The following is an 18,254-nucleotide window of genomic DNA, read 5'->3' on the forward strand; positions in this document are numbered from 1 at the left end:
TAGCATCAAGCCTTTATGGGTTAGAATCGGTTTGTTTTTGCTTCCCAACCAAGACTTTGTAAGATTGCTATGGAAGGTTTCTCCCTCCTGTCAGCCTCGTTTCTGTCAAATGACATGTTAAGCCTCTTAAAATACAATATGATTGTTTTTTATTTGAAGGGTTCATGCTGGTGGTTTTTGGAGTAGGCATTTAGATGTAGGAGCTTGTCTTTCTAAGTGTGAGGTGCTGGATTTCCATGGTGATTGTGGTTTATGGCGATGGGTTATTTTAATATTAGTTAACCAACACGTTATGGTACTTTAGGTCACAAATTTAGCGACAGGAGGCAGTATGCTTTCAAGGCAACTTTAGAATCCTTTTGATACTATTAACTTTGACCATTTTTTACTATACCAAGAAACTGTAGTTGCCAGTATAATTAGGGGTGATTGATAAACAAAAATGAAACATTTCTTTTTCAAATCATTTCTTGAAGGTAAAATCTCAGTGGAAATCTGACATTGGACTGAACTTAAAAATCTCTTTAAATAAGAAACTTCAATAATAGTATAAACAGTTAGTGGGCAATTATCATTGGCTGAATGAAGGAGAAAGATATCTGGGTAGTTTAATGTATGTGAGATATAACATGAGAGCAAGTTAATAAATAATGATCAATTTAATTAATAATAATAAAGAAACTCATAACAAAATAGGTGGATTTGAGAAAAAACGAATTGCCTAGTGTGTTCATTTTAAAAGAAGAAATCATACAGTTTCTTGATAATGCTAAAGCTAACAAAGAAAACCTTTACCCTTATCTACAATATCCCTAATTTTCATTATTTTTTTTACTTAAAAACATTTAATTAACAAATAAAGATTGCATATATCCAGAGGGTAAAATGTGAATTAATATCTTTAAATTGAAGTCTGATGAGTGTTTTTTGTTGTTATGTTTACATGAAAACAATGCTTTCAGAGAGATGACCTCTTTTTGATTAAAATAAAAGAGAAAAAAATATTTTATTCAGAAACACATACAACAGAAAGCTAAAGCTAGAAGCAGACAGAGAAGAACACACTTGTAAATAGTATAAATCCAAATATAAGAAAGAACATTTAAAAAAAAAAAAAGAACATTTCAATCACATCTTTATTTCCTCCCAAACTCATTAAAACCACACATTTTAGTTGCATAAACTAAAAACTATAAACAAATTTAAATACCTTTATTCTTTTTTTTCACTATTTCGACTGCAAAAATTTCTTTTAGTTTTTGACATAAAGATTCCTTATCTATTTCAGCATTGATTTTTATCAAAATATTTTCTGGCTCTGAAAACCATTGCTCCAATAAGGGCCAGTGGTCCAAGAAACCTATAATTCTGCAAAATCAAAATATTATATGAATATCTCATGCTGATCAAAAGACTAGAATGACATTAAGTATAATTTATTCAACATGCATAATGGAAAGATGGGCTGCCAATATTATAGAAAAAGAAACAATGTTATTTACTTTAGGTTAAAAAAGAAATATTTAATGTTATCAAGACATATTTCTGAGATGTATGAGAGTAAAAGAGGAAAATGTCATTGATTCAGGAAAACGTTCAGTATAAGTTCAGGTCTCTAAGTGAAAATCTAAGAAAACATCTTCTGTGCTCACAGTACAATAACTGAATGCTCTTCGGAAGGTAGCTACAGCCTGATTCACCTCGGCCGTCTATCTTTTTCTAAGAGATAGAAATTGAAGAGGTCTTTGAGTAAGCATAGATGGTTTAGACTTATCTGCTTTACTTGAAAGTGTTCTTGGAATAATTCTTAAAACTGTTTTTTCCTTCCTCCTGCAGAGTAGACAGCCTTAATGTAGCTCAAATTATTCTTCTCTGGTTCGTTTCATATTGTTGAGCTTTACAGGGTTTCATAAAAATGTCTAATTTGGTCAAAATTTCCATTTCCAATGTAAAATTGCAAACAACCAAAAGAATAATTTTATTTTAGCAAAATAGAAGTAGTTTATACTCCGATGCTTGGGTCTGTGAAGTTCCACCATCTTCACTGGCATTTCCTTAGTGAGTGCTGAATCATGATTCCATAGAATTAACTTACAAGTTCATGTAACCATAAAGGGAAGCATTTCCTGATTTAATTCTTATTTTTTCAGACTATAATGACTTGCACTCTAAATGTGAAAACCAGCACATAAATATTTTACTAATTATCAAAACTACTTTGTTTTCTTTTACCTGTAAAAGACTGAATGCTAAGAAATGGATATTCTTCTAGATCTGATGATTCCAAAGTGATTGGCAATTTATTCAGATAGCATGAAACAAGAAGCAGAGCATTTAGTTAAAAACTAACCTATGTTGTATCTGGTCTCTTAAATTCTGGTCTTCACCTTTATCTTGGTTTTCAGCAGCTACACGTTGACTGATATCTTCTTGAGCAGTTTCATAAGAAAATTCTTCAGCTATGGTATAAAACTGATTTAATTAGATAATTTTCAAAACCAAAGTTGCTACTTACTGCTAAAATATACTGATGCAAGATGCCAAACAGATATGGTTCCTGTATTTGATCCAATGTTTCTCAACAATGGTTTAAAAGAGGGACTCCATGTTTGGATCCCCTTCCGCAAACACTCTCGTGCTCATGGAAGCTGTTTTTCTCCATCCTGAATTTTCCCTCTGGAGTCCCCTTCCACGAACACTCCCTTCGTGGAAGCCTGTCTTCCCTTCCTAAACTCCATCTCTCTCTATTTGCTTCCACTCAGTGTGGAAGCTGCTTTCCTCTCCTGGATTCGATCTTTCTGGATTCTCTCACTCACTGTGAGAGTTAGCTGTTTCTTTCTCTCTCCTTCTCTTGTTTCTATATTTATATAAAGAAAAGAGAAGAAAAGAAAAAAAAGTTTTAAAAGACATTGAAAGAGTATAGTTTTGAGATAAGAATTTGATTTTTTTCTTGGAAATTGTGGAAAATAAGGAATACATTAAAGAAAAGTTGCAGTTTCAGAGTAGAGGATCTGAGGGTTGATTATGACAGATGGGAATGAAAAATGATGGGTCATCATGAATAACTAACTTGAACTGAATTAGAAAAATTAATATGGTGATGTAAAAATTAAGATGAAAGAACAAGGTGGCCAGAATGTCAAATATGCATAAAATTATTTCTCGATATTATATTGCAATACAATAAAATTTTTCTGTTTCTTTTTAGACTTTATGATCTCCCTGCAGAATAGACATAAAGGAATAGACCTGAAGAGACCAAAACAAACAAACAAAAAAACAATCTCAACAGCTCTGACTGAGTCCTATTCTGGATTTGTGGTACAAAGTCCAGAATATTCACCAATTTAGAATACATAAAAAATCATAAAGAGAAAAGAAAGCCTTGAACTAGATTAAAAGAAATTAGAATTACTCAATGGAAGAGAACATTGAATAGTGAATTAATAGAGTTCAAGAAACCCAAGAACCCTCACGGGATATAGTAATCAGTTGTTCTTCATCTCCATTCATAATAGAACAAGGGGAAATCAATTTAGAATACAGAATGATGCTTTAAAATTCTTGATTTGGAGAAACCCGAAGAACATCATCACCAGTATCCAGTCCCTAAATTCCTACCTCCTTTTTTCTGCATTTATCCGCATTATCCCAACTTCACTTTATGCTTTCTAGCAAACCTAAACTGCGTGAATGAACACTTCATGTTCTCTCTGTCCCTTAACAACTCCAATTTCTGTGTCCTTCTTTACCAGCCTTAGATGATATCATTTTTTTAAGACTTATGTGGTAAATATCTTTGAATAAAAATGCACAACCTTTATTCTCACTAATTCCCTAGCTCAGAAAATCAGCTGAGCTCTTTCATATATATACATATAAAATAGCTGAATTTTTAAGCTTACACACACACACACACACACACACACACGGAATGTTTTCTAAAACAAATAGAGAAATAAAAAAACTAACAAATATCCTGTGGCCACAGCTCTTTTTTTTTTTTTCTTTTAGAGATTAACTTCTTGGGCGTTATCTCCACTCACTCCCCATCTTTGCCCCTCCCACTCACACCTCACTGCAATCCTTCCTTTTCTCTCCTACCCTCCATGAAATGGCTTGCATAATGGTCACCAAAAATGCCAAAGGACACATTTCAGCCCTCATTTTGGCTTCTCTGTAGTACTAATAGGTAAAATTTGGCATACAATTCTTAAAAGCTGTTATACATATTATGCCATTTTATACTCAACAGAAACTTGCAGGATCAAGATTCCATAATTAGCTTCAAATTGCACAGTTCATAAATGGTAGAGAAGGGATTTAATTCTCAGTAATGTAATTCCAGATTCTGGACTCCTTTTTAATTTTTATAGTCTTTGTTGAATTATACTTGCCAAAAAAATGCATACACGAATATACAGCTCCATGAATTCCTGAAGTGAAGACAGTCAGCACCCAGATATACAAACATCATCAGTCCCAGAAGCCCCCTCCTGTTTCTTTTCAATTACTTATTAGCCACAAAGGGTCAGTATTTGAAGCCTGAATTCAAAACCTGTCTGTACCTCTCACCAGAGGGTGAACATTACTGTTCTATCTCAGGCTGACCAATGACTAAACAGCAGAGGCAGCCACCTCCTTTTCCATTCCAATGCAGCCTTTTACTCTCACAATGGCCATTCCCTCTCCTTACGTTCCCAGTCTTCTGCCCATTGGCTTCAAGTCTGGACCATTTATCTCAGCCCAGCCCTGTAGGACTCTGTAGCCCACGTGGCTTTGGATGTAAAGTGCTTCTCTGCGATGATGTTCTTCAGGTTTCCCCATAGGCCCCGAGCACTGCAGAACTGCATGCTGCACCTGACCCTACTGGCTAAGCTTCCACTCAGCCCAGGCTCCTGCTGGTCTGGAAGGGGGACTGGTTGACACATTTGCCTTGAAAATTTGTCCTTCCTTGGCTTATGAGACATTCCTCTCCCAGGCTTTCTTCTCCATTTAGCTGCTGCTTCTAAACACTTCTTCCTTTGCTCTCCCCACTAAATTCTGGTTTCTATCTACAGAGCAATGTGATTTTTTTGGAGGCAGGGTCTCGCTCTGTTACCCAGGTTGAAGTGCAGTGGCGTGATCATGACTCATTGCAGCCTTGAATTCCTGGGTTCAAGTAATCCCCCCACCTCAGCCTCCCAAGTAGCTAGAATCACAGACATGTGCCTCCATGTTGGGCTTTTTTTTTTTATTTTAATTTTTTGTAGAGACAAGGTCTTGCCATGTTGCCTAGGCTGATCTCAAACTCCTGGGCTCAAGTATTTCAAATCATCTTTTCTACAATGTGGAAATGGTCTCAGCTGAACACAATTTATTTTCATTCCTAAGAACAAGAATCATTTGCATTACTATCAATTTCCTGCTATTTATAGAATTATAGAAGAACTGAGTCAAAACCCAATGAAATCAGGTACCCCCAAGGGTTCGAGTCAATACTCAGCCTTCTAGTAAAATGATGTTCAGGTAATCATTTGTTGATTTCGAAGTCTTCTATCATTTTTCCCTGATATATTTACCACGTTTATTATCATGTGCCAGATTCTATCCTAAGCATGTAACTCTGATCCCATTTAATACCCATAACAATGCAACAAGCCATTCTATCATAAAGATTGTGACACTGAGGCTTAGAATAATAAAGTAACTTTCCCAAGGTCAAATATCTCCTCATACATAAGAAAGCCAAGGTTCAAGAATCAATGCTTTTACCAATAAGTATTTAAGTTGTGGAATAAAGGATTTTTTTTCAAGGTTGAAAAAGAGTTAAATAACCTGTGAATTTTTGCAAGACGATTCAACCCCATCATGTGACGTTTTCAGCCAACTGATACCTGCTCTTCAGAATACTCGGTCGAAGGAGAGGATGTTATAAGATCCTTTCTTACAGCACAGATATGGTTTATGACCCTCAAAAGGGTGACCCACCAAAACATGCTAGAAAGCCACAAAGCCCTCTTCTATATGTGCATGTCTCAAGAAAACACCCCTATGCCAGGGGATCTCCCAAGTTGATGAAAAGGTTCAGTGAGATGCTTGCAGTTAGACTGGAATTTAGTTCCAGGCTTTGCCCACAGTACTGAATGCTAACAGTTAAAGCAAGAGGCAACTATGCTCGGCTACATAATTCTTTGATAGGCTGAAGTGGATTATTTTGTACTCCCTTATAATTGTAAATGGGAGTATTCGTGGATTCAAAGAACAAACAGTTTTCATTGTAAAAAAGGTGTCAAAAAAGGTGTCCAGCTTACCTATTATATCATTCATGCGACTCATGGAGGAATTATCTGAAATGTCTAATAATATGACAAAATCAAATGCAGAAGAGGGAAGAGGTACTTCTTTGGAAGTCACAGGATCAATAGCCAAAGTGGATTTTTGTGCTTTTTTTCTCTTCACTTCTATGAGGTTTCTATTGCAGCCCGTAAGAGCTTCTTCCAGAAGCTGTGCTTGGTTTAAAGTCATTGGAAAACCATCTAGGATCCAGTCTTGATTCACAGGTATCATGCTAAATTGAAACAGGACAACTCATGAATATTTTGTTAGACACAGGTACTTTGGAAATAATATGATGAATTTTTCTCTTTTCTTTCAATTCCACAATAACTTCCTACTGCATGAATTTCATTACTTTATAGCTAAAAGATTAAGTTTCTAATGTGCCACATTAATGTGCTTAAAATTCTTCTGTGGATACTTGCTGCCCTCCAAATCTATTCCAGAGGTTTTCCCACATTAAAATTAACTGGCCACACCTGTATTAGTCCTTTATCACACTTGATAAAGATATATCTGAGATTGGGCAAGTTACAAAAGAAAGAGGTTTAATTGGACTCACAGTTCCACATGGCTGGGAGGCCTCACAATCATGTCGGGAGGGAAGGAGGAGCAAGTCACATGGATGGCAGCAGGCAAAGAGAGAGCTTGTGCAAAGAAACTCCCGTTTTTAAAACCATCAGATCTTGTGAGACCCACTCACTATTACAAGAAAGTGATACCATGGGAAAGACCCGCCCCCAGGATTCAATCATCTCCCACCAGGTCCCTCCCACAACACATGGGAATTATGGGAGCTACAATTCAAGGTGAGATTTGGGTGGGACACAGCCAAACCATATCAACACCTTATTTCTCTATAACTTATCACTTACAATTTTGAATCATTTACTTCAAACAAACTCATCTCCTCAATGTAATGTTAGTATGAATTGCATTTTCTATCTTGTGTTCATAGACTGTTCCTCCTTTGGACCTCAGTTTCCTCATTTATACAATGGGGTTATATAACATACCTCATAAGGTAGCTGTGAGTATTAACTGAAATGATGTATTTTAAAACCTCAGCACAGAGCTTAGCACATACTGGATACTTGTACTGCCAACTGGGAGAGCTCTTCCTATCCCAGCCAATCCTGTATAGGGTCATAGTAGCCTGATCTGAATTTCTCTGACTTTCACTTACTTTGCCATGCAAGTGGTGATTAATTTCTCTGCTCAACACAAATTCAAGTGAATCTTTTAAAATCTCAATTAGATTATAGGATGCTGAAGCGCAACTGGGTTTTTGCACTCAGCACAGTATCCTCTTTAGAGAATGGGCGTTCAATAATTATTGTTTTAATTTGCAGCTGGAAAACAAGGTGAGAAAGGCATAAACTTCAAGTTGTTGTTCTAAGCCCTTAAATTATGCAAAATTGAGTTTTTGGCCTTTGGATTAAAAGGTATAATTTCATTTGTTTCTCTTGGAGCTCACATTAAACAATGGAATGCCCTTTCCAAAGGTTTCTGAGTCTGCTTTGGGGGCTGCATGTGATCTTTCTGCTAGTGTAGCAAGGAAGGGTGGAGAAAACAGAAGTTAAGGGAGATTTCATTACTTGTTCAAAGTTACAAAACTAAAAATTACCCAAATCCAATGATCTTTCCATAGTATCAAGCTGTCTTCAGGTCATTTGAATATAGTTTATGCCTATATTTTCCTCATTAGGGTATTAAGAGCAAGAAAAGGTTTCATTTTGCTTTTATAACTTGTCTAGAGCTTGGTGAAGCATTCTGCATAGAACAAATTTGTTGATTCATTGGGCTAAGATGGGAAAGAGAATTCCCTTGAGTACAGTACCTTCACCCACAATTGCAGGAGGCACTTCAGAGGAAGGGGGAAGTCAGGGCTACCCTTATTCAGCTGTAATGTGAGGATGAGATGATGGGGAGTCAGGAGCCGGCGCTATACCACTAACCCCATGTAACTGAAGCCCCTCACTGAACTGTCGTGTGCCTCCCTTTCCTTATAGAAAAAGGAGAAATTGAGACTGGATCAAAGATCTCACACCGATGACTGTCATCTGGAGGTTCCTCAGGGGCAATGAGAATGGTGGCGGTGGAAGGAGGATCATAGAGTTCTGACGATGGGGTGTGGAGGTTTCAGTTCCACCGAAACACAAGTGAAGCGCTGCTTTATATCTGATGCTTTTCACATGCATTTTTCTTTTGAGCAGAAGCAAAGAATTCCATGGCTGAAACATGCTTTATGTCACTTCTGAGAAATGTTACAGCTATTAGAGTGAGGCCCCTCCTAGATCTAGGCAAGCCCTGAGATCTGATTTCTAGATACATCATCATTGAGAAGCAACTTAAATCTTTAATGTCATCTTTTAAAAAAAGTCCATTCCAGATGCAGAATAGAACTCTCAGCCCTCCTTGGTCTCACTGGTTCCACATCCCACATCTCATTATCAATTCTGCTTCCTCACTTACTCTAAGCTGTCCGCAGCTCTTTCTCAGGGGGCTTTTTGACAGTTTTCTCCATCCTGCTTGGCCTTATCTCTTTATTACATGTATCAGCTGAGTCTCTATGGCTTCTTTTTTACCCTCAGATTTATTGAGGTATAACTGACAAATCAAAAATCTTTTATTTAAGGTTTACAAATGACATTTTGATATATGGATGCAATGTGAAATGATTACGGTAGCCCCTCCATAGCTGCAGTTTCACTTCGGTGGTTTCAGTTACCTACGGTCAGCCATGGTCTGCAGATAGGTGAGTACAGTACAACAGGGTATTTTGAGAAGGACTACATTCACACAACTTTTATTATGGAGTACTCTTATGAAAAATTATTCTGTTTTATTTTTGTTGTTAATTTCTTATGTGCCTAATTTATAAATTAGTTATTAACATAGGTATATTTTGTTGAGCTTTTCAAAAAACCAGCTCCTGGATTTATTGATTTTTTGAAGGGATTTTTGTGTCTCTATCTCCTTCAGTTCTGCTCTGATCTTAGCTATTTCTTGTCTTCTGTTAGACTTTGAGTTTTTTTGATCTTGCTCCTCTAGCTCTTTCAGTTTTGACAACAGGGTATCAATTTTTGATCTCTCCTTGCTTCTCATGTGGGCACTTATTGCTATATATTTTCCTCTAGAGACTACTTTAAATGTGTCCCAGAGATTCTGGTATGTTGTGTCTTCATTCTCGTTGGTTTCGAAGAACACCTTTATTTCTGTCTTCATTTCATTGTTTATCCAGTCAACATTCAAGAGCAAGTTATTCAGTTTCTATGAAGCTGTGCGGTTCTGGGTTAGTTTCTGAATTCTAAGTTCTAACAAGGAATGTAAAGGACCTCTTCAAGGAGAACTACAAGCCACTGCTCAACGAAATAAGAGAGGACACAAACAGATGGAGAAATATTCCATGTTCATGGTTAGGAAGAATCAATATCGTGAAAATGGCCATACTGCCCAAAGTAATTTACAGATCCAATGCTATCCCCATCAAGCTACCAATGACCTTCTTCGCAGAACTGGAAAAAACCACCTTAAACTTCATATGGAACCAAAAGAGAGCCTGCATAGCCAAGTCAATTCTAAGCAAAAAGAACAAAGCGGGAGGCATCACATTACTGGACTTCAAATTATACTACAAGGCTACAGTAATCAAAACAGCATGGTACTGGTACCAAAACAGAGATATAGACCAATGGAACAGAACAGAGGTCTCGGAGGCAACACAACATATCTACAACCATCAGATATTTGACAAACCTGACAAAAACAAGCAATGGGGAAAGGATTCCCTGTTCAATAAATGGTGTTGGGAAAGCTGGCTAGCCTTGTGCAGAAAGCAGAAACTGGACCCCTTCCTGACACCTTACACTAAAATTAACTCCAGATGGATTAAAGACTTAAATATAAGACCTAACACCATAAAAACCCTAGAAGAAAATCTAGGCAAAACCATTCAGGACATAGGCGTAGGCAAGGACTTCATGACCAAAACACCAAAAGCATTGACAACAAAAGCCAAAATAGACAAATGGGACCTAATGAAACTCCACAGCTTCTGCATGGCAAAAGAAACAGTCATTAGGGTGAATCAGCAACCAACAGAATGGGAAAAAAATTTTTGCAGTCTACCCATCTGACAAAGGCTGATATCCAGAATTTACAAAGAACTAAAACAGATTTACAAGAAAAAAAACAAACAAGCCCATTCAAAAGTGGGCAAAGGATATGAACAGATACTTTACTAAAGAAGACATACATGAGGCCAACAAACATATGAAAAAATGCTCATCATCACTGGTCGTCAGAGAAATGCAAATCAAAACAACATTGAGACACCATCTCACGCCAGTTAGAATGGTGATCATTAAAAAATCTGGAGACAACAGATGCTGGAGAGGATGTGGAGAAATAGGAACACTTTTACACTGTTGGTGGGAGTGTAAATTAGTTCAGCCAATGTGGAAGACCGTGTGGTGATTCCTCAAGGACCTAGAAATAGAACTTCCATTTGACCCAGCAATCCCATTACTGGGTATATATCCAAAGGATTACAAATCGTTCTACTATAAGGACACGTGCACACGAATGTTCATTGCAGCACTGTTTACAATAGCAAAGACCTGGAACCAACCCAAATGCCCATCGACGATAGACTGGATAGGGAAAATGTGGCACATATATACCATGGAATATTATGCAGCCATCAAAAACGATGAGTTTGGGTCCTTTGTAGGGACATGGATGAACCTGGAAACCATCATTCTCAGCAAACTGACAGAAGAGCAAAAGATCAAACACCGCATGTTCTCACTCATAGGTGGGTGTTGAACAATGAGAACACATGGACACAGGGAGGGGAGCACTACACACTGGGGTCAGTTGGGGGGAAATAGGGGAGGGACGGTGGGGGGTGGGGAGCTGGGGAGAGATAGCAAGGGGAGAAATGCCAGATGTAGGTGATGGGGAGGAAGGCAGCAAATCACACTGCCACGGGTGTACCTATGCAACAATTTTGCATGTTCTTCACATGTACCCCAAAACCTAAAATGCAATAAAATAAATAAATGGGAAAAAAAAAAACATAGGTATATATGGATGGTATAGAAAAAACAGTATTTATAGGGATTGGTACTATGTGAGGATTCAGAAACCTACTGGGGGTATGAAATGTATTCCTCACAGATAAAAGCCACTCTCTGTGACTTCTTTTAGTTTTTCCTTTTTCTGCATTACAAAAGAGGCCTGAGGGGTGATTCTTCTTGCAAAGAATGTGAGAAATGACAAAATTACAGCCTATTTTTATTTTTTTAAATCCCCTATCACATGTCATCTCAGTGCTGTGCACATCCTTTATTCCTTGCCTGTGCACCCTCTACTCTGCCCTTGGCTTCCTGCCCCAGCACTGCCCAGCCTTTGCCCAGTCTTTGGATCCCTGGGTTCAGGTTTCTGACCTCTCTTCCTGAAACATAAAATGAGGAGGCACCATGGTCTGTGACCACAGAGCTGAGTCTTTCCCTTGGCTTTTCCAGTTATTCAATTTCTCCTTAAATTCCCCACAGGTAATAGAACCCGACTTTATTCATGTCTGGGTATAAGAAGTCAAGATTGGTACAGGAGAAGATGTGGAATATAGGGATTTAAATCACAAAATATGTCTATCTTTTCATTGCTGTATATTTTCTTATACAGATGAGTAAAATTTATGAGATACTACAACAAAAAAGTTCCCATATTATTCTTTATACATTTTTGTGTGATAAAGAATATATTAAATAGATATGAAGAAGAAAAATGCTATACATACTTAATAGCATTTACCATGATGTCAACAAGCAGCACGTCAGGAATGCTCTTTCCTTTCTTCAGTAACTGTTCTGATTTTGCGCCAAGCTGAGCACGCGTAGTGAGCTGGGAAAATAAACAAGAAATGACAGAAGATGGCTAATTCAAAAGTCAAATTCCAAACATCTGGAGGAAAAATCAATTAAATTACTGTGCTCTCTGATGATGACACTGATCATGTGGCACAATTCTGGCATCAGGAAAGCACTTCAGGAAAATTTGTGCGCAGAACTTGAGGCTCTTCCTTTGAGCCTCCTTCCCTTTCCAGCTCATATTTTTCAAATTTCAGCTGCTTTTGCATCCCCAAACTTAATTCTCTAATACCTGAAATCAGAACGATTGAGCTCTCTGCTTGGGTTCTAGCCACTCATGCCATGTAGACTGGGGCATGCCCTCTGGGGAAAACCCATATAAACATGGTCCTTGCCCAGTGAAGTTCTCATCTTTCCATGGTCAAATTCCACAGATTTTCTGTCTGCTGTTGGCTGCTTGCTTATTTGCTGTCTTCTTTTAGCCCTCAAATAATTAGCTTTTATATTTCACCTGGTGTTTATAATTGTATTTGTAGGTTAGTCCAATACAAGCTATTCAATATCACTGAAACAGGAACTTCCCTAGAGTCTATTCTTAGCTGCCAGAGAGAGAATTGTATGTCAAATGGTGTAGCTCTATTCCAAACCCTATTAAAACTCTCCCTTTTACTCCAAATGTCCCGATAATTGCCTGAGTCTCTGACTGATCTGATTCTTCTCCTTCCTGATATATGTCTCTAACCTCATCCTTCACTAAATAAAATACTCTCTGGCCCCTGTGGCCAGGCACCTTCCTGCCTCACTATCCTCACAGTCTGGAACACTTCCCCAAATCCAGTGCACTGGTTCTCTCACTCTTTGAATCTGCTTAAGGCTGCCTTTCCCAAGGAGGCCTGCCTAATGTCATAAGGTGACCAACTGTGCCTCTTTCCCTTTTTTTTTTTAATCCCCATCACAACTCATCTCACTGCTGTGCACATCTTTTATTCCTTGCCTGTGCTCCCTCTACTTGCTCCACTCCATGTTTCCTTTTTCATGACACTCATCATCATCTTCAACACCATATGTATCTATATGTTCATAGTTTATTTCTCTCTCCATTAGAATGTAAACATCATAAGGTCAGGGACTCCTGTCTTTTGTATTTACTGGTATATCCAAGTTATTAAAACAGTGTACAAAACAACATATGCTCTTTGAATTGAATTGAATATAGAATTTCTGAAAAAATCAATAAATATAAATATAAAAACATACTTATCCTTTCTTCTAATTCATATTTCAACTGCACAGAATAAAAATTGTAAGTCCCCTTTTCTTGCTTTTTCTGAACTCACTTCCCTTCCCATTGGTCACCTTGTTTACAGTTTGGTGTATATTCTTCCAAAACTTTTTCTATCTTTAAGCAGTTTTGAAATCTAAAATATTATAAAACTGTTTTTCATAATGAGATGCATTACAAAAATAATCAAATGTAATAAAAAGTAAAATTTCACTTGATTTAGTCTGGCCATTTTATTTGATGACCAATTAGATTCCATTAGGAGAAACAGTGAATTGTTGGAAACATTTTCTCAGGAATTAATAAAAAAATTCTACAGAGTCACCAACAAGAGTGAGGATAATATCTGGAAAAAAATATTTAAAGGTAAAGAGGGTATAAGGGAAATAAAAGTCATAAATTAAATGGTAAAGAAAAACACACAAAAATGAGCTTGGCTTTAGTCTAAAATTTTTAAAAGCACATGTTTATCACCCTGGCAAAAGTGAAGAGTAATTTCCTCTGCTTTTGATATAAATATTAAGAATACAAAGAATGCTAAGTAAAGTCAGATAAGCTAATATTATACCATCGAATTTACTTTAAAACCAAAGAGCACACTGCAATTTAATTGCATTTGAAGACACTCCAAAAGGCCATTAATCATGACACATTTTAATATGCTACTAGCTATATTTAGATCATAATACTTACTTTTAAGAGATGATCACTTGATTTGACTTCTTCAGCTTTTGGTGTTTTATCAGCATTAGCATCTAGCAATAGGAAAAGTGGTAAGAATAAATTCTGGTATTTATACCTAACAACCACAGCAGTATTTGACCATCTATGGTTTTGGACATAAGGGTTATGATCCAGCTATGCCTGAGATACTCAGGGGAAGGAAGTAATAGAATCGCCACAGTATAGCTTTTACCTTCACTCACACCATTAAGATCCTGGTCACCGTGTGTCTTGGTGTTTCTGCTTCCTCCTTACTTCCCTCCCTGAAGCTCTCCCTCCCTCCTTCCCTTATACCCTCCCTTCCTGATTGATCTGAGCTCATAAAAATATCATTAGGAACACTTTAACACAGTCGGGGGAAGCTTTTCAGAAGACAGTCAAGTTTTTCTTAAAAAACATTACAATGTTAATTTTTTACACTTTTTTGTTCCTGGATTACCAAGTTATAGATAAGTATCTTAAAAGCAGATGACTCTACAAGTCAGAGGTGTTTTAAATTAAACTCTGTGAAAAAAAAAGAAGTTTTAAGAGTTTGTTTAGTGGGCCAGGCGTGGTGGCTCACGTCTGTAATCCCAACACTTTGAGATGTCCAGGTGGGTGGATCACCTGAGGTTAGGAGTTCGAGACCAGCCTGGCCAACATGGTGAAACATCATCTCTACTAAAAATACAAAAAATAGCTGGACGTGGTGGTGGGCACCTGTAATCCCAGCTACTCGGGAAGCTGAGGAAGGAGAATCACTTGAACCGGGGAGACAGAGGTTGCATGAGCCAAGATCGTGCCATTGCACTCCAGCCTGGGCAACAGAGGGAGACTCCATATCCAAAATAATAATAATAAAAAAGAGTTTCTTTATAATTACTTAGACTAATATATAATAAAATATGTAATAAAATAATAGTTTTTAAATCAACTAAAATTATCCTTAAGAAACAGATAACAGGAGTAAGGGACAGATAGTGTCCTTTTAAAAAAGGAAAGTCCAACTGCTCTGGAGTGTTGTATGCTCATAGTAAACCTGGACATTGTTCAATGGTAATGGCAATAATAATGATAGCACAGGAGGAGCTTGACTTCATGCTAGAATACGAGGAAGGTATTTAATATGGCAAAGCCTTCACTAGTACATACAGAAAAAGAAATATTTAATATTTAAAATTGTTTTCCTTCAATCGTTCTACAAAGGATCTGAAGGACTGCAGCACAGATCCCAAGGGAGGTAACGTTTTATGTTTGGGAAACTTAGTTGTATTGGCAGTGTCCAAGGTTGAGAATAAACTCAGGAACCACTGTGCATATAGGTTAAAAAGACCAGCTCCTGCAATACAATGAACAGAGCAGCACATAGAAAGCCCCAATTGTACTTATACACACAGTCTTGCACAGGTGACAACAAGAAAAGACTGTCTCCCTGCAGAGCCAGGAAGAAGGAGGATGATTTATTCTGGTTTCTTTCTTAACAGCAACAAAACTGATCAACTATCCAAAGGAGGCTGAAAAGATTTCCTTGTAATTTTCATCTTATCTCCAGCTGTAGGCAAGAGTGATCTTGTTCCCTCTGTCAAATGGCTATATGTTGACAACTATGTAACACTTCCCTTGGTTCCTGTTTATTTCCCTGAAAATATGTTTGTGCTCACATATATGTGCTGTCATTCTCTCTCTAACGTAAATAGTAGATGATTTGTTTTGAGATCTTACTAAGTATTGTATCACCTTCTGTTTCTGGTAATACTTCATCTGAAACTGGACCAGCCGAAAATACATTCTGTGCATCCTTTGGAGAGAAAACACATACACAGGGAGAGATTTTAATACTGCCATATTTTAATAATCCTCCTAATTTAACATCTGTAAGTAAAGGTTTGAGAACAAATACAATATTTTTTATCAATAACATAAATGATTTTAAAGGGAATTGAAGTTTCAGTCCTAAATTATTATTTCCAGAAACAAACAATATTGGACGATAACTGCACTTACAGAAATACACAATAACCTGTGGTATAATCTGTCTTTTGAATGGTCTTCAATTACTATGTAAAATATGCCAACTACTATTTTGAAAAGACAGTGGAACCTGAGGAAAGGGTAGAGTACATGGAAAACCATCTACAACATGGAAGAAGAGATATGCTATCATGAATAAAACTTCTCCCAGTAATTTTGAGAATTAATTGTTAAATGGTTTTTATTTTTTTCAGGCTATGCAAATGACCTGGATTAGATTCTTAGCTAAGTTATTCATTGCAGAGGCAGCATAAGGCAGAGAGAGGAAAGAGTAGTGGACTTAAAATCTGCCATTGCAATCATAGAGAAGCCACTGACAAGTCTTCTGACTCCAAGCAAACTAATTCATGCTTAGGGTCTTTACTGTCTGCTCGGTAGAATGATGGTGCTGGACTACATCAAGGATTCTGAAGGTGGGGCTACATCTTCCTATTCACCCCTCCACCCCAGGAACCTTCATGCAATAATGTAATAAGATGCAATATTGATGGGAACACGGTATAGGTAAACCTTTCAGAGAGCCATCCCCCAGTTGGGATCTACTATTATAGATCAGGTGTCAGCATACTACAGCTCATAGACCACATGTGGCCTGACAACTGCTTTTATTTAGTTTCTGAATGCCACTGAAGCAGCTGAACACTGTGAGACTAGAGAGAGAGACAGGAGTCCTTCTCTACCTCGGTACCTGCTGGGCTTCAAAACCTGCCTCAGCCACTGCCCAGGGCCAACATTGGGTCTCTGACTACACCCTGGGGACTTTGATGTTGGTAACTGCCAGAAGCTGAGTGGAAGGATCTCGGTCCAAGAGTTGGTGATTTCTTGAGTTCCCCGACAACAATCATATGCCACCCTTCCACCCTCTGCAACCTCCTCACTTCACCCACCCCACTTACAAGCTAGTGGCTGTTTCCTCAGAAGAATGGCTCCTGCTGATGGCTACTACACACAGAGTGGGCCCACCACACTAGGCGGTCCACCCAGACAAACTGGTGAGAAACAGGAGTTTTCTCTCTTGTTGTACAAGTACCCACATAATATCCTTGATTTTGCCTCTTGGCCTAAAATTTGTCCTAAATATTTAACTTAAATGTTTATTCTCTAGACATTTGTAGAACCTAAATCTTACTTTCTGGGTCCATACAGAAAAAATCTCTGGTCTAGAAGACCTTTTAGCTTCCATCTGGTTCCAAATCTCAAATGTTCTAGGCACAGAAAAGAAAAGTAGAATCACACTTGCCTGGCTTTCTTTAATCTCCTCCTGCAGAACTGGTAGAGCATCTTCTTCATCTTTTTTCTGAATTGGTAGGGCCTCAGTGACTTTTTCATTGTCATGAAATGCTTGGATAGCTTCTTGAACAAGAGTGTCAATAGAAAGTATCTGCATAGGAAAGTCTAAAGTTCAAAAGATAATTTTATAAATAGCTTTTCATTTGGGAAATTGAAATTGTTGACTTTATGTTCTGGATTTGCCCTATAACACTGTCTTCCAGTCCCACAAGAACTGCCTTTTGGATCAAGCTTTTTCTTAAATATTGGGACAAGGCTGGGCGCAGTGGCTCACACCTGTAATCCTAGCACTTGGAAGGCTGAGGTGGGTAGATCACAAGGTCAGGAGATCAGGACCTCCTGGCCAACATGATGAAGCCCCATCTCTACTAAAAATACAAAAACTAGCTGGGTGTAGTGGTGTGCACCTGTAGTCTCAGCTACTGAGGAGGCTGAGGCAGGAGAATCGCTTGAACTTGGGAGGCAGAAGTTGCAGTGAGCTGAGATTGTGCCACTGCACTTCAGCCTGGGTGACAGAGCGAGACTCCGTCTCAAAAATAAATAAATGAAAATTGTGATAAAATTCATATAAAGTTAAGCATTTCCACCATTTTCAAGGCTGCATTTCAGTAGCACTTAGACTTTCACAATGTGTGCAACCATCACCATTATATTGTTCCCGAAATTTTTCATCACCCTAAACGGCAATCCCAAACCAATTAAGCTGTCACTCCTCATTCCCCTACCCCTGCCTCTGGCTTCCAATAATTCATCTT

At 37.8% G+C, this 18,254-nt stretch overlaps 1 protein-coding gene across 5 annotated transcripts in view; it reads right to left on the reverse strand.

Annotated features, from left to right (window-relative positions):
• The window catches only part of SPEF2 (sperm flagellar 2), a 200,400-nt gene that overhangs the window by 102,726 nt on the left and 79,420 nt on the right, over positions 1-18,254 (reverse strand). For 4 of the 5 annotated variants that reach the window (XM_032278968.1, XM_032278966.1, XM_032278969.1 and 1 more), the window contains 7 exons: positions 17,450-17,604; positions 15,901-15,976; positions 14,170-14,231; positions 12,125-12,228; positions 6,294-6,550; positions 2,351-2,459; positions 1,211-1,368 (listed from right to left, as the gene is read on the reverse strand). In XM_032278968.1, coding sequence (XP_032134859.1) covers positions 1,211-1,368; positions 2,351-2,459; positions 6,294-6,550; positions 12,125-12,228; positions 14,170-14,231; positions 15,901-15,976; positions 17,450-17,604 — 921 coding nt within the window. The remainder of the gene's footprint in view (positions 1-1,210; positions 1,369-2,350; positions 2,460-6,293; positions 6,551-12,124; positions 12,229-14,169; positions 14,232-15,900; positions 15,977-17,449; positions 17,605-18,254) is intronic. The other variant, XM_032278967.1, reaches the window with a different exon arrangement.

Source organism: Sapajus apella, unplaced genomic scaffold (assembly GCF_009761245.1).
Source record: "Sapajus apella isolate SASKATOON/1434 unplaced genomic scaffold, GSC_monkey_1.0 scaffold11, whole genome shotgun sequence".
In the NCBI taxonomy this organism is placed as follows: domain Eukaryota; kingdom Metazoa; phylum Chordata; class Mammalia; order Primates; family Cebidae; genus Sapajus; species Sapajus apella.